The sequence below is a fragment of the Ipomoea nil genome, unplaced genomic scaffold, assembly GCF_001879475.1.
Source record: "Ipomoea nil cultivar Tokyo-kokei standard unplaced genomic scaffold, Asagao_1.1 scaffold1262, whole genome shotgun sequence".
NCBI lineage: Eukaryota > Viridiplantae > Streptophyta > Magnoliopsida > Solanales > Convolvulaceae > Ipomoea > Ipomoea nil.
Genome location: NW_017617690.1, coordinates 1,539,594 through 1,560,909, shown reverse-complemented (window position 1 = coordinate 1,560,909; position 21,316 = coordinate 1,539,594). Strand labels below are relative to the sequence as shown.

Genomic DNA, 21,316 nt, shown 5'->3' with positions numbered 1-21,316 from the left:
ATATATATAAAAGTAAAATCCTCCTATTTCATTTTCCCGCCCAAACGTTTATAGTAAAACTTATTTGGTAACCAAATGTAAAATAGAAATTAATTAAAATTTATTAATTGATAATATTGTTTCCATATTCACGTATTAACCTAATTGGTAAATCTATTAATTGATAATATTTTTTCCTTATATTCATTTATTCATTCTTTTATATTGAGTAATTATATATAGAGATATAGATATGTATACTAACATACAACTATTACGGCTTCAATGTTTATTCTTGCCTAGGATATTTCTCCATTGAAGACTTGCAGAGCTATTAGACTGCAATTGGTGCACTCCTATATGAAGTCACATAGAGAAAGGGGAGTGAATCCATAAAATCTAGAGAGTGCATGTTTCACGATCAAGAAGTATTTTTTTTTTTCAATTTTGATTTTTTATACGACTCCAATGTTTATTCTTGCCTAGGATATTTCTCCATTGAAGACTTTCAGAGCTATTAGATGGTGATTGGTGTGCACCTATATGAAGTCACATAGAGAAAAAAGGGAGTGATTTCATAAAATCTAGAGAGTGCATATTTTCCTATCAAATGGTATTTTTTTCGATTTTGCTTTTTTCTAGAACTCGTGTTGTATATGAAATTGGAAAAAAGATGTATTACAAAGCTGCTTCCTATACTGCAAAAATAAATTGTAAAATAACAATTTTCTTTTTTACTTCATTGTAGGGAACTTCATGCTCATATACTAAGGGAACATGTTGGTAAGTACGGTAAGCTTTTCAAACAATGAAAAGTTTATGCCATTAAAAATTTTATGGTGATAAGTAATTTGTATATTTTCACAAAATGCACTCATTATTTTATGTTGTAATTTCACTATGCTACTTTGGTTAAATAATATAAAAAAAATGACAACTTTTCTAGACAAATTTATTTATTGAAATCATTTTCATCTTTGAAGTCTGTAGATGATAAACAATTCGTTGGTAAGTTTCATTTACAATTTTAATCTATATCTCTTTTTTTTTTTTTTTTATTAACATGTTTGACGTTATTGGTAGGGTCGTTGAGTTATACTCCCCATTGGATAAAATCATTGCAGGGAAGCCTTCTTTAACTTATTGATTTTCTAGTTGTACGTGGATACAAAGTAAATTATCTAATTTTGTTATTTTTATTGTATTTTGTATATGTATTTTTTATTAAGTACTTCGTAGTTTATTTGTTTATAGGGACAATCAATTGAAAGCTACAGTGTGGGATCAACATATATCAATCCTCACACGTGCTGGGATGGCTGACTGCAAGCCACTCACCACTCCAGCGGCCGTAAATCAGGTTGTGTCTCCGACTGAAGAATCATGTGATAATCCGATGCAATACCGTCGTCTTGTGGGTGCCCTGCAGTACCTGACTATCACCCGGCCAGACTTGGCTTATTCTGTTAATCGGCTGTGCCAGTTCATGCACACACCTACAGTGGATCATTGGGGTCTTTTGAAGCGGGTTCTACGGTATATCAAGGGCACGACTACCTACGGTCTTCAGCTTTCTGCATCCACCTCGTCTGACATTCATGCTTTTTCAGACTCCGACTGGGCCGGTTGTCCGGTGGACAGAAAGAGTACTAGTGGTTATGCAGTGTTTCTTGGTTCGAATCTTATTTCTTGGTTGTCCAGGAAACAGCGCACTGTTGCACGTTCGTCGACCGAGGCCGAGTATAAGGCTCTTGCTGATGATCTGCTGAAGTAACTTGGGTTGTATCTCTGCTTCGTGAGTTGGGTATGCACACCGGCAAGCCTTCTACACTTTGGTGCGACAATCTCGGGGCCACTTATCTTTGCGCAAATCCAGTCTTTCATACCAGGACGAAACATGTCGATATCGACTACCATTTCGTCAGGGATAAGGTCGCTTCTGGAGACATGGTCGTTAACTTCGTGTCCACCAAGGATCAACTGGCGGACATCTTCACCAAACCATTGCCAGGTCCTCGGTTCACTGCTTTGCGGGACAAGCTCAACGTGGTTGTGCACCACCCTTGTGCTTGAGGGGGTGTGTTAGACATAATATTATTAATGTTATATTTCCCTGTACTATCTGAATAAGTCAATAAGTTAGAGTCTTATGGCTAGCCTATTGTATAGGGTTAGTTAACGTAGATTAATCTCTTATTGTATTATCTTTGCTACTGTTCAGTTAATGCAGTTTTTGTTGATCTCATCGTATTACACTATTTTATAATATTATAATAGAATTTTAACGCAGAATTATTGTACGAATGGGAAAGTAGAAATCAATATATTTTATTAGGAAGAAAGATTTTTTAGGAATTGGGCGGGAAGTTAAAATTTCAGGATTTTGTTTTTATATATAGTATAGATAGATTGTATTACACTATTTTATAATATTAAAATAGAATTTTAACGCAGAATTATTGTACGAATGGTAAAGTAGAAATCAATATATTTTATTAGGAAGAGAGATTTTTTAGGATTTGGGCGGGAAGTTAAAATTGCCGAACTTTTGTTTTTATATATAGTATAGATTGTATTACACTATTTTATAATATTAGAATAAAATTTTAACACAGAATTATTGTACGAATGGGAAAGTAGAAATCAATATATTTTATTAGGAAGAGAGATTTTTTAGGAATTGGGCGGGAAGTTAGAATTTCAGGATTTTGTTTTTTATATGTACTATAGATTATTAATCGAAAAAATTGGATCTTGAACCGTGAACCGGCAATTCGGATCCGGTTTGCGAGTTTGAACCATCTTTATTTTAATTTTTTTTAAATAATATAAATTCAACAATAACTGTATTTTATTTTTTTCAGTTCGGATCATGAACTGACCGTTCCAGTTCGCGATTTTAATAAACTCTAAATATCGAGTTTCGATTCTAAATTGTAATTGGAATATTTCGATTTTATTACTATTGTGTCTGTTTGGTTTGAACCAAATTGTGGTCAAAATTTGTTGAAAAGAAAAATAAATAAAATATTTATTTTAAGAGTAATTATGTCCATTTAACATTTCAGGGCGAAAAATAACAATTTAAATAATTCAGGGACAAAAAATGCTATAAATATATAACTCAGGCAGGAAAAAATGTTATTTTTCCATGTATATTACATTTATGGGACCCCACAATAATTTACCGCCTTTTAGCATAACAGTTTTCTGAAAAATTGAAATCAAAATCCCCGCCAAAGGCCTGGAATCGATAATAAATGGAAAAACCTCCAAGAAGAGCAGATAGCGGCGAATGGCGATGGAGAGCGGAATGATATCAGTGGACAGGTGGGGGAATGGAAGCCAGGCCTACTTCCTCACCCACCTCCACGCCGACCATACACAGGGACTCTCTCCTTCATGGCGGAAAGGCCCACTCTTCTGCTCCCGCGTCTCCGCCGTCCTCTTCCCTTCCAAGTTCCCCGGCTTCGACCTCTCCCTCCTCCGTGTCGTCGATGTCGGCAACTGGTATTCCCTTTCCCTCCTCTCCCCCTCCTCCGCCTCCTCTACCCATGTCCACTTCATGCCCCTCGACGCTCACCACTGCCCAGGTACGGTGTTTATACCCTTTTATGTTGCTCACCAATTGTTTGACAAAATGTTTCACTCTAGGTTGGAAATTGAATATGGTGAATGTAAGAGCTGCCAGTTAGAGAGATTATTACCCTGTTTGGTAACATAGTTAGCTAGTTAGCTTTATCCGCTAATTTTGACTTATTTGACCATTATTAACTGTTTGACTTGGTTAAACATTCAATATAAGTGTTTGATTGATTAGTTTTTTTGTAACAACTTATTGCTCTAAAATGCTAAAATTAAAAAAGTTGCTCAAAGTAGTTTTTTCAATAAATTTTTTGAAAAAGTCATTTTTTACATGTAATCAGTTATCAACTAATTTACCAAACATTTTTCTATAATCAACTAATGCTATCAATTAATCAAACCACTAACCCAATCAGCTAATAACTATTTACCAAACACTCCCTATATCTGATTAGCTGGAAAGAAAAGAGGCTATAACGAATGGAGAGATATCATTACTCAGACATTTTTTGGTTATTTTATTTTATTTATTTATTTATTTTAGGCTTGAACTTCAATGCTAGTACTTTAAGAATGATTGAATTAAATATTGTTGTAAATATAAGCTATGTAGGTGGTTAAGATATCAAAATTGTTGGTATTGATATTGCATTTGAAAAATGAATTTGTGGAACTTGAGATATTTTATCTGCCAAAATTTGTCATTAATTGCAAGGAAATTGCTTTGTATTCTGCATCTCTGTAGCTTTACCACTTCATTTGTGCTTTAAAAAGTATTTACTGGCCTAGTCACTGAATTAATGAAACAAAAACTTGTTTTTATTTTGGACAGGAGCGGTCATGTATTTGTTTCGTGGTGAATTTGGTTGTGAGCTTCACACTGGGGATTTTCGTTGGGAAGAAAGAAGTGATAGAGCACTTATTGGAAGGGAAATGCTACTCAATGCTCTGAAGGATGTAAAACTTGATTTCCTGTACATGGACAATACTTATTGCAATCCATCATATTCCTTTCCTTCTCGTGAAGTGGCTGCTAGGCAGGTATTAATGATTCACTTCTGTGATTCTGTTGATTATTAGAGTATGCCAATTTTAGTGGAAGTAGCATTAGTCATTTTTCATGAATAAATTTTTATAAAACAGTCCAGTTCAATAAGCTTTTTTTTTTTTTTTTTTGAACTTTCAAGATTTAGACAAACATATTGAATGATAGCTGATATTGTCTTTCATTCATTTTTATTTATTTAACTCTAATAATAATTTTACTGATTGTCTTCTATGCTTACAAAATACTTGCATACTTCTCACTGAGTACAGGTTGTGAATATCATTGCCTCCTATCCTAAGCATGACGTTGTCATTGCTATTGACTCGTTGGGGAAAGAAAACCTTCTGGTATACATATCCCGTGTACTCAAAATAAAGGTATGAAAGTGATCCATATATTTATTTCCCTTTTTGTCTTGTTGAAATGTCTTCCTGTTAATTGTGACCTTATAAAGCATGACAAGATTTGCTCATACAAGATGCCATTGGAAAATCAGCTTTTGTTTTCTATTATTATTTGTTTGAACACATCAAGTGTATTCATCTATTTAGTAGTTTAGCAGTATATTTCTTAAATTGGTTTATATATATGTATTATCCCTTTTATTTAACTCTTGACTTATGCTTATTAAATTTTATCAATTATGTAGTTCAATTTTTCTTCAAATTTGTTGCAGATTTGGGTGTGGCCAGAGCGCCTGCAAACCATGCATCTGCTTGGTTTCCGTGACATCTTTACAACTAAAACTTCTCTTACCAGAGTCCGTGCAATTCCTCGTTACAGTTTTAGCATTGAGACTCTTGAAGCTTTGAATATAAGGCGTCCTACAATAGGAATCATGCCATCTGGACTTCCATGGTTAGTGAAAACAGATGGGGGAAATAACAATACATTTGGCTCTTCTCGTTTAGTTTGTAACCATGACGAGAGCAGTTGGCACTCAAATGCTGCCACTAGCAGCAAGCCAAGCTGTCCAAATAAAGATTCAAACATTTTTGAAAGATACCATCAATATATATATACCGTTCCATATTCTGATCACTCTTGCTTTGCTGAGTTACAAGATTTTGTCAAGCTTCTAAAACCAGTTAATATTAAAGGCATTGTCACTAAAGCTCCTTGTTGCATTAACCCCATGTATTACTTTGGACATCTTTGTGGAACAAAGCAAGCATCAAAAGTGTTGCACCAGAAGCCAGGAACCATAAGAATCGACAGAGTTGAAGCTGCTCGTATTAAGTCTTCTACTCGAAGTGGTGACTCTAGGGTAAAGAGGAAAAAGAGTGTTAAAAAGTTGGAGCATGCAACTGTTCATGTTGGTAGGGTTAGCATATTGAGAAGAGTGCGGCGTGGGGCAAAGATTCTGGATACAGATTGTATTGATTAACTGCTAACTCCCATATAGAAAGTGAGATTCTTCCCATTTCGTGCTGCAAATACTATAGCCACTGAAGGTAACATCCTTACTCTGCTAGATCCCAGATTGCGGGGGGGTTGCAGATATCGATGAGGCATCAAGAACCTGCAAAGTTGCCCTCTGGTGCATCCAAGATGATGAAAAACACAGGACATCAATGGGTCAGGTTGCTCAAATTCTTGAAGGAGTTTTAGATGTGGGCTTTCCCCTTATACCCAGATCTCTTGAATTGTTTGCCAATAACCAGGAGACCATTGTTTTCTTCACTGAGCCGTCCTCAACTAAGAGCAGCTCACATTCTCACAGCACCTCTTCAAATGCTTCCTCTCAAACAGAAAACAACCCATCATAATCAATCGTAAGGAAGTTAGTAAACGTATTCTTTTATCTTTTTTCTTCAGTTTTTCATTTCTCATGAGAAATGTAGAAATCTTTAAAGTTTGTCCATTATATGTGGTATAGTGAAATCATTATGCTGTGCATCCGTATGCACTATGCATGGTGTATACGGATGTCAAAACGACGTCGTTTTATTAAAAAACGCGCGTCTTCCCTTAAAAAAAAATTCAGGTTTGATTCCCAGCAACAACATTATATTGTTTATTCATTCTGGAATTTTAGTTTATAGATTATGGAATTATAGTTTATTGATTATGGAATTATAGTTCATCGATTATGGAATTGTAGTTCATCGATTCTGAAATTTTAGTTTATAGATTATGGAATTTTAGTTCATTCATTCTGGAATTTTTAGTTCATAGATTAGATTATGGAATTATAGTTCATCAATTATGGAATTATAGTTCATCGATTATGGAATTTTAGTTCATATGTTGTTGCTGGGAATCGAACCTGATTTTTTTTTTTTAAGAGGAGACGCGCATTTTATTAAAACGACGTCGTTTTTGCATCCGTATGCACCATGCATGGTGCATACGGATGCACAGCATAATTTGCCGGTATAGTGGTATACATCAGCTTGAGGCAATTTATATCGTGGACCCTGGTCCAATACACAGAATTTGACTTCATAATGTACAAAATTCATGTTCATAATGCACAGAATTCATGTTCATAATAACATAGTTGTAAAATTTGCATCTAGGCACTAGGCGCCCGCCGGCTACCGCGAAGAAAGCCGGAATCGGCCTCTTCCGCAACCGACCGGCTCAATCGGCGATTAATTTTATTTTTAAATTTTTTTTTTGTTGCGTTGTAAAATGTGAAAAGTTCGGAAAAGCATAACTTTTGACTCGGTTGTTCGTTTTGGACAAATATTTTTTTTTGAAATCGTGTATTTTTTCGAGATCTATCCACCGCAAACAATATTTTACAAAGGCGGTTTGGCCCTCTAATTTCTTCAAAAAATGCTTCTTTTGCTCTTAATTTTAATTTTTTTATGTATTTAGATGGTTTCAACAATATTTTGAACGATTTTACAACCACTTACGTAAATAATTTGTAAGAAAAAACTAGAGGAACCTTATGTTTTATTAGTAATTTTACAATTTTTAGTTTAATTTTTTTTATTTTTTTAAAAAAATAAAAAAACAAAAAATAAATAAATAATAAAAAATCGGTGCCTATGGGGCGTCTAACGTTTTTTGCAACATTGCATAATACACACACATAAATACGAACATACAATATAATGAACATGAATTCTGTGCATTATGAACATAAATTCTGTATATAATGTTAAGTGTTTATGTGTCATCAGCTATATAATACATAAAATTCATGTTCATAATGCATAGAATTCATTTTCATAATACACAGAATTCATATTTATTATATCATATTTATGTATATGTGTAGTATAAATATGAATTCTGTGTATTATGAACATGAACTCTGTGTATTGGACCAGAGTCCACGATATAACGATTGATCAACTTGAGGGTATAGAGGAGGAAAAATTATCCTTTTCTTCTAAAGTGATTTTTAACAGAGGCCCATTTCATGGTGGCTATGAAGGCAAATTATACCGTGCACCAGGGCGCATAATGCATTGTGCGTCCTGGTCCGAAACGACGTCGTTTTGTACTTTTTCGCGTGTTTGCGGTTAATCCCTTAAAAAAAATTTATGTTTCGAATGTACAGAATTGTATAATAGAAAACACATAATTTTATACCTGAAAATACATAATTTTTATAATTGAAAATTCTCATGTTTTGAATGTACAAAATTATATAATAGAAAACACAGAATTTTATACCTGAAAACACAAAATTTTATAACTGAAAATTCTCATGTTTCGAATGTACAGAATTATATAATAGAAAACACATAATTTTATACCTGAAAACATAATCTTTTTTAAAAGGATAAAAATTTCCTGTTTCAAATATACAGAATTTTATAACTGAAAACACATAATTTTACCCTGGTGTATAACGATTGGGCTATGAATCCTATGATTATATTATATATGATATCATTTAGAAAACAATTCTAGTGAAATTTTAGAGGCCCATTTTGTAATATCTATTTTCAGGCTATGGTCCAATACATTGTTTATGGCAATTTATATCCTACACCACGGCGCGCGTTGCACTATGCGCCCAGATGCAAAACGACGTCGTTTTAATTATTATTTTTTTTTGAAATTTTCCGCCCCAGTGAATGGCAGTAGTTTTTTCTTAAAAAAAAACCCGCTGTTCAAGAATGTACATAATGTTATACTAGAATACACATAATGTTATACATGAATGTACATAATTATATAACAAAATATACATACTCTTTTTAAAAGATAATACACATAATCTAACATAATACATAATAAACATAAACTTTTAACATAATACACATCAACTCTTAACATAATACACACAAATTTTCTGATTCGGATGTACATAATTGTATAAAAAGAATATACATAATTGTATAAAAAATACACATAACTGTATGAACCAATACACATAACGTTGTGAACAAATACACATAATCTCAGCAACTTCCTACCGCGCCTCCCAACACTACCCCAAAACGACATCGTTTTGGGAGACGCGCGGCGCACAGTGCTATGTGCGCCGTGGTGTAGGATATAACGATTGATTGTTTATCAATTGGTATATCGTGGACAATAATATGAATCCTAAATCTCATTTAGAAACAATTCTACTGAAATGTAATGCAGATTTTAGAGGCCCATTTCATGATATCTGTTTTCAGCCTATGGTCCAATTCATTTGTTTATCCATTGTTATATTGTGGATCAGGATTCACCATCAATTATATTGTTGAATTGTGTCCATCTTGTAAGGTGGACATGGTTCTAAAACTGTTCATAATTGTGAATATAGAGTTCAAAAATTATGAACATAAAGTTCTATAATTATGAACATAGAATTCTATAATTGTGAATATAGAGTTCAATAATTGTGAAAATAAAGTTCAATAATTATGAACATAGAGTTCTATAATTATGAACATAGAGTTCTGTAATTGTGAATATAGAGTTCAATAATTGTGAATATAAAGTTCAATAATTATGAACATAGAGTTTTATAATTATGAACATAGAGTTCTGTAATTGCAAATATAGAGTTCAATAATTGTGAATATCAAATTCAAAAATTATGAACATAAAGTTTAGTAATTATGAAAATAGAATCATATTCACCTTGCAAGATGGACACGGTTCTACGGCATAACAATTGCCATGTGTATGATGGACCATATGCAAATTATATATTTGTAGTAAACACATTATGTACTTTCAATTTATTTAGGTACATAATCTATTTACTGAATGTATATAATATGTTAATTACATGTATATAATCTGAATGTCGTTTTGGACCAGAGTCTACAATGCAAGATAGATCTTGGTCCGCAGTATAATTTGCGGCAATTTATATCATGAACCATGGTTCACATCGCATTATGGACCTTGGATGGAAACAATGAGGTACATAATTCATACTCGTAAGGTGCAAAATTTCATAACACAAGACAAAAAATCACAACACAAGACACATACACATGTTATATATTTACTTATTTTTCAAATCTGATTTAGGTACATAATTTGTGTTCATAGACACAGAATTTCACAACACAAGACGAATTCATAACATAAGACACAATTACTAATTTGTTTCAAGTACAGAATTCATACTCTTAAGGTACAAAATTTCATAACATAAGACACAAAACTCACAACATAAGACATACACATTAACCAATGTCCACAATGCACTGTGAACCCTGGTCCATGGTATAAGGATTGTTTATGGCAAATTATAACATGGACCAAGGTCCACATTGCATTGTTAACTTTGGTCCAAAATAATATTTAGATTATGTGTCTGGCTGTCTGCAGTTAAAATATTATGTGCTTATAGTTAATAGATTATGTGCATATAAATAAATAGAAAGCACATAATATGTTAACTACAGACATATAATATGTACGTAAACAAATGTGTTGTTCCTTGTGTCCTTGTATCTTTTACCACTTCATATTTATGCGTTTTTGACTATCTAATTCTCATTCTAGAACAACTCTAGCTAGTACCAATCGAATTGATTTTCAATAACTTGTGAAATCATCAAAGTGTCTAATTCTATTAATCCAAGTTATGAAGTAGCTAAGAATAATTTCATTTGGCATTAGAGCGAGTTGACTTAAATTGTTAGACATATCTTGTAAAAAATTGTTTAATTATGTGATTCTTGCATATTTCTAGGATATCTTGCTTGTTATTAGCTTCATTTTCTTGAGTCTATAACATGATGGGTCTTACATGAATTCGGTGGACATTTGGTACTATTTTTACTTCATCGTTATGTAATTTGTACTTGGAAAAATATTAGCAGATTGAGCAATTGTCGAGTTGGGAACCTTGCAGATGTTGGAATGGTTATTCTAAATTGTGTAAAACAAATGTATTATTCCTTGTGTCTTTTACTACTTTATATATAATTTTACATATTTGACTATCAGCTTCTCCTTCTCGAACAATATTATTAAATACAAAACTCATTTTCAAAAACTAGCTAAATTGTCAAAATGTCTGATTCTATTAGTCCAAGTTATGGGGTAGCTAAGAATAATTTCAATATTCTTTACCTATTTTATTTTCTTTGAAATAAGATTTTTATTTGTCTAAAATTTATTTTCTGAACCATACATGTGTTATAGTTAGTCAAGGAAAAAAGACCTTTAAGGGTCCATGAATTTGACTTCACGAATGGGCGGACCAGATCCTTGCATTAAGGTCCATTTGTCAAGCAAGGAAAAAGACTTCTGCCGCCTAATAGTAACGTACTACCCTCCACAAGGAGGCAAATTATTGGGTGTATTTGATTGGCAGATTTAGCACTCAGGTATGGATATAAAAGTGATTGGTATTGTTTGGTTGATTGGTTTTTAAAATGCTACTATGGATTTGGAATACGTCATTAATAAAAAAACTCATTGTCTTATTTTATAAAGGTTTCATCCCATTATTCATTCTTAGCCTAATTATTCACATTTCACCCTACTTACTTTCACCAAAACCCATTACTATTACCAAATATTTGATACTCATTCCGATTCCGATTCCGATTCCCATGTACGAACCAAACACACCCATTGTGTGGACCATGGTCCACATAGTTGTGTGTATCATGAATATCAGGTACATTTTTAATATATTAAAAGTACATTAGTTTTGTACTAAAGATACATTATTTTTTTGTACTAAAGATACATTATATAAAATAATGTATCATTAGTATATTAAAAATATACTTTCAAAAAATATACTTTACATAAATAAATAATATGCACTTAATATATTAAAAATATATTTTTTATTTGTAATTCATACAATTGTATGAACCATGGTCCATGTAATAATGATCTACGACAATACGTTCAATACACACCCTTGATATATAAAGCAAAGACTTTATATATAAGGAGGATGTTTCACTATTTCAAGAATGGACGACGTTGTAGGGACAAAATTTATCCTACCCTTATTTTTTGAAAGGACCTACCCTTATTTAATATGATTTGACTAGAAAAGAGACTACTCCTTTGAAGAAAAAAAATGTTGGGGGTGCATTTAGGGAGTTGTTATACCATGGACTATGTCCACTTTGCAAGGAAGACCCTAGTTTTAAACGATATATAACATTCTTTTATATTAATAACGAGATATGTAATTTATAATGTATTTTCTATTATAATTATTTTATCAAATTAATAAGTGTTTCAGTTTTTTTGTTTAAGCTATCTCTTTTGTTGTAATGTTCCGTCCGCACTAAACAAAAATCCTGGCTCCACCCCTGCATGTTAATTGATTTAATTTAAACAGATTTAGTCCCTTAATGATATATTATGTTGTACTTTCAGTCCTTGGTGTTATATAATTATCAAATTTCATTAGCAAACTCTTTTTAAGAGATTATTTTTGTCATTTAGAATCAACATTCATGGTTAAAATTTTACTATCTCAATGTGAACATCATTTTTAACAATGAATATTGAATATAAATGATAAAAATAACCTCATATATATGTTATTGGAATTTGATAATTTTAATATATAATTATAAGGACTAAAAATGCAACATTATAAATAATTAAAAGGGTAAATTTGTTTAAATTAATTTATAGAGACTAAAATTGTAAAAGTGAAACAATTCAGTGGTTAAAAATATTATTTTCCTATAATTAATTAAAAATGAAATGAGAAACTGTGTAATAAAATGATAAGTAGATACTAATTAAAATAGAAGAGAATCGCCTGCACAAGTAGCTCGGTTCTTGGGTGGTAGATTGTGAGCAAAAATACATGATCAAGCTTTAATTTGACACTCATAATATGAGATTTTCATCATTTTGTAGAGATCATTTCTTGTGAGTAAAAAATATTAATCCTCTCACATAATAAACTGCTGAATTACCCTAGTTTATTATTCTATAATCTTATCCCACATAATAAACTGCTGAATTACCCTAGTTTATTATTCTATAATCTTATTAGTTTGAGATGTGAGGATAATTGAGATGAGAGATTTTACTTCTGGTCGGCAAAATAGAAAAGAAGCATTTTTTTTTTCTTGAAGTTGAAATCTAGGACCTTATCTTCAAGATGACTCAAGTCTATTGGCTTATTAGGTAGGTGTTCCCTCAGGTTGGCACGGACATTGACATTCTATTTTGTATTCAATTCAGTAGCAGCTCAATCATGGTCGGTTTCCATTTTTCAAGGAAAATTATCTCATCACTTGTGGCTAATAAGACATTAAGACCCAATGAAATCTCCAACAATAATATGAATTCTTGACAACAAAGTCCATTTTAATTTGCAATTCTCATCCACGACATGTTGAATATATAATATATATATAAATATAAATGTACAATCCATAACTATCAGCTTAGTGTTTTAGTTAAAGTGAAACATATTCTTTGATTTGGTATCGGAAATAACCTATGCAAGTGAGACTATGGTCCTAATGTTGCTTAAAGTTTGTCAAAAGTAACTGGCCAACACACGTAAAGAGGTATTGAACATATATTAATCCATTTAGATTTTTAGTTGATATGTGACACATCCTAACACTCTTCTTTCTCTCTTTCTTCTTTTACGTGTGTCGCTTAGAGCCTATCAAAAGTGATCAGCTCACACACATGCATGAGAGGGCATTGAACATTTCAAAACCATTGGCAGGCATCTACTACTATAAATAAAAGAGTAATGCTAAATGTCGTCCCTCCTATTTTTTCCTCCAATCCATTTATCATGATGTGACATTATTTGATTTGTTATTAAATTTTCTTTGTAATTAGTGGTAGATCAACCAATTAATGAACACCAAAGGAATGGAAACCCACATCATGAAGCCGAGAAATATAGGAAGGGAAACTCAGGAGGGGTAAGAAGCATTTTTCTAAATAAAAATAGGAGTTAATTTCATTTTTTGTCCTAGATTTATAGGTACAGTAACATTCCACTTTTAGTCTTTCTTTTTCAGAACATTCCCATTTGGTCATGGTATTAGTGTGGCATGACCATTTTTTGTCATTCGCCGACAAAATCGTTGAAATGTCGTTAAATATAAAGACATTTTGATTTTTTTTTTGTACAAAGTGGGTTGACCCGCTATATTTTTATTTTTAATTTTTTTTTTAAAAAAATTCATAATTAAAGACCTAAATGTCCTTGTATTTTATGAAATTTAAACAGTTTTGTTGATGGAGGATAAAAAATGGTCATGCCACAATAATACTAAGATCAAATGGGGATCTTTTGAAAAAAAGAGACTAAAAGTGGATTGTCACCTATAAATCTAGAACTAAAAATGAAATTAACTCATAAAAATAGATAGTTTATTACACAAGAACGGATTTTACTCAATGCATACCTTTCGTGGTTATGAGTTTCTCTTATCCTCCAAAAAATAAGGACAATTACATTTTCTAATAAAATAATTCTCCGTAGTTATTTATAAAAAGAAATAAGATCCAAATTGGCTACTAAACGTAACCTGAAAGTGCAATTAAGCCACCCAACGAAAAAAAAAAAAGTGTAATTACTCCCCTGAATACTCCAAATATATGCAATTTTACTTGATAGCAAGTTAACACCCATTTCTTCTGATTGCCTGCATATGTGGATGGTGAGTCCCCCCCCCGCCCCCCCCCCCCCCCCACCTTTTTTTTTTCCTCTTCTTCCCTCTTTCTTTAATCTTTATTATTATTATTATTATTATTATTATTATTATTATTATTATTATTATTATTATTATTATTATTATTATTATTATTATTATTATTATTATTATTATTATTACTAGTTTTCGCGTGCATTGCACGAACTTATAATGACCCATATTTATTTTTACATAAATACTTCAAAATATATCAATACAAGATTATATATAAGATGTTCATATATATATATATATATATATATATATATATATATATAGGTAATTAATTGTCATTCATATATTCATTTAGTGATTTAATTGAACTTTCATATTTTATTCAATGATCAATTTAAACCTTATTATTATCAAAGTCTCTTTCTAGTGACACCAATAGTCATGACACTTGTTTGACATTGTACTAGTACATTGTATTAGTTCTTGTGAAGTTTGGGAAGATTGTATTAGTTCTTGTTAACCATTAATTTGACATAGTTTTATGTGTTTGACATTGTACTAGATAGTTCTTGTATGTTAACCATTAATGCATGGACCATAATAATAATATGAATCCTAAAACTCATTTAGAAACAATTCTACTGATAAGTAAAGCAGATTTTAGAGGCCCATTTCATGATATATGTTTTCAGGCTGTGGTCCAATACATTTGTTTATCGATTGTTATATTGTGGATCAGGATTCACCAGGTGCATGATGGACCATGTCAAGATTATATATTTACAGTTAATATATTATGTACATTCAATTTATTTAGGTACGTAATCTGTTTGCTGAATGTATATAATATGATAACATAAGTGCATAATTTGAGCCAAAGACCTTGTGGGTCAATGGCACCAAGTTTATTCACTTAAGTAGGAAGTTGTGAGATTGAGCCTTAATAGAGACACAAATATTGTATTGGAATAAAAAAAAAGTACATAATTTGAATGTTTTGGACTAGAGTCCACAATGCAATAAAATGGATCTTGGTCCAAGTATAATTTGCCATTGTTTATATTATCAATTATCAATTGTTATATTGTAGACTAGGGTTAATGGAAAATTATACCATGGACCAAAGTCCATCTTGCATTGTTGACTTTGGTCCAAAATAATATTTAGATTATGTGTCTGCAATTAAAATATTATGTGCCTATAGTTAATAAATTATGTGCCTATAAATAAATTGAAAGTACATAATAAGTTAACTACAAACATATTATATGTTAATTGCAACTGCAGTTAACATATTATGTGCTTTCAATTTACTTGTTTAGATTATATACTTGTTGTAATTAATATATTATGTTCCTGTAGTTTTTTTTTTTTTTTTTTTTTTTTTTTTTGAAACAAAACGTCAAAACTTCATTAATAACTGAGTAAACCGGAAATACAAGTAGGTGGAACACCAGCCCACTCTCCTGAGACAGACAAAGAACCAGTTGCCCGAGCTAACTCGTGGGCCACTTGATTCGCTGATCTCTTGACATGGCAGACGCTAACGTCTCCAATGTCCCTAGCAATAGACAAACATTGCTTAACGATTACACCAACGTATGAATAATATGAAAAATGAGAATTAAAAGCATTACAAAAGTTTAAACAATCAGAATCAAGAATGATTTTATTGTGTTGTAAATTCTTCAGCCATGTTAACGTTTCCTTGACCGCGATTGCCTCGGCCATGAAAGGATCGTGACCACAGTCGATACGTCCCCCTCTCACTGCCACAAAGCGACCGCCATGATCTCGAATGACCGCGCCAAAGCCAGCGCCATTTGAGAAAAGAGCGGCATCGACATTGCATTTTAGGCTATTGTTCGGTGGTGGAGTCCAGCGAGTTGTGACTTCGATAGCCCCCCCCCCCCCCCGCCCCCCCCCCTCTACGTAAATCGCCATCGAACGCTTCTTTCCAGATGTTTTGCGAATGACAAACCTGCTCTTTCATCTCCCGCACGGATGGCGTGACATTGCGCTAGACCACATCATTCCTTGTCGACCAGACGACCCAAATAATGGCTGCCATGGTAAGAGCCATCTCCGACGCTGAACCCCCCAAGACAGAGTCCATAAAAACCTGCATATTCCTTCCCTGAAGAATTTCTGTCGTGCCCCATAGTTCTGCAGCAAATCTACAATTGCCAAACAGATGTTCTGTTGTCTCTGCCCAGAAACCACACAACGGGCAACCTCCGCCAAGCCAGATATGTTTCGTTTTCAAGTTTTCACGGACTGGAAGCACTCCACGGGCACAGCGCCATAACAGGTTCTTGACTTTTGGAGGCATCGACAAAGACCACAAATTCCTCCACGCATGGAAGCCTGCATCAATTGTGGATCACATATCACTATTAGTCAAAAGATGATACCCATGCTTAACCATATACCTCCCCCGAATGTCCCCAATCCACCTCCACACATCTTTGAGCTGGCTGTTTACTGGAGTTTCAAGAATACGCCGATCATCCTCTTCCTGAAAAATGTCACGCACTACATCGGCATCCCAACTGCCCTGTGTATCAATAACCCATTCACCCGAGCATCCTTCAACTCCTCAATACAAGGAGTGAACAAGGCTGGGGTACTGTTGTCTGAAACCCAGTTCCACCCCCAAATCTTAGTGTCCAAACCATCCCCAATGCGCCAAGCCACCCCTTTCTTTAGTACCTCTTGCCCAGCCAATATGCTTCGCCATATATAGCTGGGATTCCTCCCTAACTGTGCCTCCATGAAATCAGTCTGAGGATAGTATTTCGCTTGCAGGAGTCTGCAAACCAAAGATTCCGGATGGCTTAATAGACGCCACCCATGCTTCGCTAACAAAGCCACGTTGAATTCATGAAGTTTCTTGAAGCCAATACCACCCCGCATCTTTGGCTCGCAAAGCCTAGCCCAGCTCAACCAATGAATTCCTCTGTTCCCCGTATCCCTACTTCCCCACCAATACCGATTGAAGCATTTCTCGATAGAATCACAAACACGCAAAGGTAGCAGAAAAACAGACATCGTGAAAATGGGTAGAGATTGAGCTATGCTCTTAATGAGAATCTCCTTACCCGCCTTGGAAAGAAGCTTATGCTGCCATACTCCAATGCGTTCCCTGACTTTTTCCTCAATGAACTTGAAAGTGGCCGTTTTGTTACACCCTAGGACCGATGGAAGGCCCAAATACCGGCCTAAATCAGCAGTTGAATGGACGCCAAAATGAGCAGAAACCAGATCTCGCATCTCAGAACTAGTATTTAAGCTGAATACGGCAGCAGACTTCTTAAAATTTATAAGCTGCCCGGATACCGCACAGTATAAGTCCAAACAATTTTTTATTTTAACAGCTTCGTTTTGGTTTACCCTGAAAAATAACAAACTGTCGTCAGCAAAAAAGAGATGAGTGATAGCCGGGGCCCCCCTAGCCACCCTCACCCCATGAATGTCTCCCCGAGCCTCCGCCTGCTGTAGCAGGATGGATAACCCTTCAGCGCAAATTATGAACAGGTATGGTGACAATGAATCCCCCTGTCTTATCCCCCGAGAGGGACGCACAATACCACGGCCACACCGTTAACCTGAATCGTGTAACTAACAGTTGAGACACACAACATTAACAACTCCACCCATTCCCGCACAAACCCCAGCGCCCTTAACATCCCCTCCAGGAATCCCCACCCCATTCTGTCATAAGCCTTAGCCATGTCTAGTTTTAGCGCCGCCCACCCCACTTTCCCATAAGTTTTCCTCCTTAGGGAATGGCCAATTTCCCCCGCTACAATTATGTTATCTGTTAAAAGCCTCTCAGGGATGAAGGCACTTTGTGAAGGTGCCACAATCTTTTCCAAGGTCCCTTTGAGCCTATTTGCTACCATCTTGGCCAGCACTTTATAAACAACGTTACAGAGGGCAATCGAACGAAGGTCTGACACCTTCTCCGGGATCTTTTTCTTAGGGAGCAACACAATGTTGGAAGCATTGAATCCCTGAGGAAAATCCCTATTGGCCACACAGTTTAGGATGAATACAGAAAGGTCATGCCCCAAAACTGGCCAGAAGTGTTGGAAAAAGGCCGGAGACATGCCATCAGGACCCGGTGCTTTCTCCGGGGCCATAGAAAACAAGGCCGCTTTCACCTCCGACATTGTGAAAGGTTGTAACGGAGAGACATTCATCTCTTCTGTTACCCGTGACCGGACTCGATTGAACAGGTCCGGACTACTGTTGCTGGAACTAAAAATACAGTCATAGCACCTTAGTATTTCCGTATGCATGGCCACCCCTTCCCTCCACTGTCCCTCTTGATATTTGACTGGTTGCAAAAAATTTCGTTTGCGGCGAGCTGTGGCGGCCTTGTGAAATTACTTTGTATTAGCGTCGCCATGCTTAAGCCATAGTTATTTTGAACGCTGTTTCCAGAAAAGTTCTTTCTGCTTCAATAACACCCCCAACTCTCTCTCAATGGACAGATATTCATTCACGGCTTGTACTTCCCTATCCTCTTTTAGCCCCTCCAATCTGCGCCTTAGTTCCGACCCCCAAAGGAGCGATGATGTTCCCCTCCCCATCTCCACAGGCGTTGGCCACATAGCTGTATACGTTCTTGAAAATGCAACCCTATTGATTGGCGCCACGCCTCGTCGACTACCTTCGCACATCTTTCCTCGAGTAACCAGGCTGACTCAAATTTAAAAGTGCGCACAGCTGCACGCCTCGGCATGGTCTCTACGTCCACGTAAATAGCACAATGGTCAGAAGACAAAGTTAAGAGGCACCGAACTATCGCTTCCTCGAACAACTCCGCCCACTCCACCGTAGCCACGGCCCTGTCTAGCCTTTCCTCTACCCATGAGTCTGTACCCCGACCCCGCTCCCACGTGAACCTGCCCCCCAACATTCCCAGATCATTCGGCCGGCAATCACCCAGCGCGTCATTGAAGCCCTCAATGAGGGGCTCTGGATGCGAATGAGCTCCCCTTTTCTCCGATAGGCAAGCAATATCATTGAAGTCACCCACGACTATCCACGGTAGAGATGATCTGTCTCTGAGGCGCCGGAGAAGATTCCAGGTGACATGCCTCTGAGTTCTATCCGGATTACCATAGAAACCAGTAAGTCTCCACGCCGGCCTTCCAGGTAGCGTGACCATCATATCTATGTGATTGCTGGAGTAGCTCAACAATGATGCCCCGTCTGCATCTCTCCAGAACAACGCCAGTCCCCCACCTAACCCCACATGATCCACGCTACACGCCCCTTCAAAACCCAACTTAACCCTCACTTCTTCCACTCTAGAATTGATTGCCTTTGTCTCCATTAAAAAGACAAAGAAAGGCCGTCGCTTGGACACAATGCCCAATAATTCGCGAACTGTCCGGGTGCCGCCCAAACCTCGGCAGTTCCAGCTGATGATACTCATTTGGCTTGGCGAGCCTGGTCCATCAGACCCGCCTTCATCATGTTTTTTGAGTTCTCCACCATTGTCACATCCACCTCCTGCGAATCATCTAGTGTCTCACTCTCCTCTCTGCGGCGCTTGAGATCTCCCTGCAAACCGCCAGTCTCTTCCATGGCCATCAAATGTACGGGGGAAGGACCAGCATCTAGAACATTTGATTCCATTGTAATTTGCATCTATGATGGCAACAACCACTTAGCCCCTATTGGCTTCGCTTGACGTCTGGGTCCTGCTCTCATCCACGACCCGAACGGTAAGGCCTCCGGGAGGATACCTTCTTCGTACACCCTTTTGCAAAATTTATCGGAGTGCCCTAACACCCCGCAACAGAAACAGAAAGTGCCGAGTCTCTCATACCGAAAAGAGACCCATTGCGACGTACCATCCTTCCGAAATAGCTTCATACGTCTTTTCAGTGGTGTCGCGACATTCATATGCACTTTGATGCGAATGAAACTTCTCCAAGAGCCGCCAAAATTCAGAGGATCGACGGCAATGAAAGTCCCCACATAATTACCAATTCGCATGAGGAAATCAATGGAAGCATACACCGCCGGTAGTCCGTGTATCTGAACCCAAAAGAGGACTGAGTCCAGATTGACATCCTCTGGCCTTGTATTGATTGGAACTGTCTCGCAAACCAGCATACTATTTTCGAACGTCCACGGACCATCATCGAGGACTCTCTGAAGGTCTTTCGGGTGGGGGAATTGAAACAGGAACATATCATCCGCCAAAGACTCCACATGCATGCCCATCACCGGTCGCCACACCGAGGCCAAGACTTCTTGCATATATTCGAATTTGATCGGCTGGTCTGTGAGGAACCGACCCACCAATTTGTGTTGGATCGCCGCATCAAGGTCGGATTGGATCTCGGGTGCCTCCATCCCACCGGATTCCTCCTCAGCTAGAGTTAATTCCGCGCATCTCTCCTCAATCTGCCGGATATCCATGTTGACTCGAGGGAGACGGATCGACGTAATTAGCAGGGTAACGTAGATTAATGTTGATAACTCCATCAGACAAATCTTCAAATAAATAGAAAATCCTAGATACCTAGGGAGAACCTCACTTAGACACAACTAAGCGAGAGGGCCACGATCGGAAAGCACAAAACGGATCACGATTTGGGATCACGACCGGAGATCATGATCGGAAGAGGAACGTCGTGTTGCGAAG

General features: G+C 35.9%; 5 protein-coding genes across 5 annotated transcripts; 2 read left to right on the top strand and 3 right to left on the bottom strand.

Moving 5' to 3' along the window:
* Window positions 1-1,294: 1,294 nt before the first annotated feature.
* Window positions 1,295-2,052, top strand: LOC109184452 (uncharacterized mitochondrial protein AtMg00810-like). Its single transcript, XM_019334453.1, has 2 exons — window positions 1,295-1,749; window positions 1,869-2,052. Exons 1-2 carry the CDS (start codon window positions 1,295-1,297, stop codon window positions 2,050-2,052), a joined length of 639 nt encoding a protein of 212 aa, XP_019189998.1.
* A 1,122-nt stretch (window positions 2,053-3,174) lies between these two features.
* Window positions 3,175-6,445, top strand: LOC109184414 (5' exonuclease Apollo). The gene is made up of 4 exons (XM_019334414.1): window positions 3,175-3,572; window positions 4,397-4,605; window positions 4,882-4,989; window positions 5,289-6,445. Exons 1-4 carry the CDS (start codon window positions 3,275-3,277, stop codon window positions 5,997-5,999), a joined length of 1,326 nt encoding a protein of 441 aa, XP_019189959.1. The 5' UTR covers window positions 3,175-3,274; the 3' UTR covers window positions 6,000-6,445.
* A 10,736-nt stretch (window positions 6,446-17,181) lies between these two features.
* On the bottom strand, window positions 17,182-17,919 carry LOC109184451 (uncharacterized mitochondrial protein AtMg00310-like). Its single transcript, XM_019334452.1, has one exon. It carries the CDS (start codon window positions 17,917-17,919, stop codon window positions 17,182-17,184), a length of 738 nt encoding a protein of 245 aa, XP_019189997.1.
* Window positions 17,920-19,201: 1,282 nt separating this feature from the next.
* On the bottom strand, window positions 19,202-20,095 carry LOC109184450. Its single transcript, XM_019334451.1, has one exon. It carries the CDS (start codon window positions 20,093-20,095, stop codon window positions 19,202-19,204), a length of 894 nt encoding a protein of 297 aa, XP_019189996.1.
* Window positions 20,096-20,310: 215 nt separating this feature from the next.
* LOC109184449 (uncharacterized protein At4g02000-like) lies at window positions 20,311-21,090 on the bottom strand. Its single transcript, XM_019334450.1, has one exon. It carries the CDS (start codon window positions 21,088-21,090, stop codon window positions 20,311-20,313), a length of 780 nt encoding a protein of 259 aa, XP_019189995.1.
* Between the last annotated feature and the right edge of the window lie 226 nt (window positions 21,091-21,316).

Excerpts from the sequence above, each read along its gene's own strand:
- LOC109184452 (XM_019334453.1), top strand. The coding sequence starts at position 1,295 with ATGGCTGACTGCAAGCCACTCACCACTCCAGCGGCCGTAAATCAGGTT. Across the intron at positions 1,750-1,868 it reads CTTGCTGATGATCTGCTGAA|GACGAAACATGTCGATATCG; the intron begins GTAACTTGGGTT and ends CTTTCATACCAG.
- LOC109184414 (XM_019334414.1), top strand. The coding sequence starts at position 3,275 with ATGGCGATGGAGAGCGGAATGATATCAGTGGACAGGTGGGGGAATGGA. Across the intron at positions 4,606-4,881 it reads GTGAAGTGGCTGCTAGGCAG|GTTGTGAATATCATTGCCTC; the intron begins GTATTAATGATT and ends CACTGAGTACAG. Across the intron at positions 4,990-5,288 it reads CCCGTGTACTCAAAATAAAG|ATTTGGGTGTGGCCAGAGCG; the intron begins GTATGAAAGTGA and ends AATTTGTTGCAG.
- LOC109184451 (XM_019334452.1), bottom strand. The coding sequence starts at position 17,919 with ATGCGAGATCTGGTTTCTGCTCATTTTGGCGTCCATTCAACTGCTGAT.
- LOC109184450 (XM_019334451.1), bottom strand. The coding sequence starts at position 20,095 with ATGAGTATCATCAGCTGGAACTGCCGAGGTTTGGGCGGCACCCGGACA.
- LOC109184449 (XM_019334450.1), bottom strand. The coding sequence starts at position 21,090 with ATGGATATCCGGCAGATTGAGGAGAGATGCGCGGAATTAACTCTAGCT.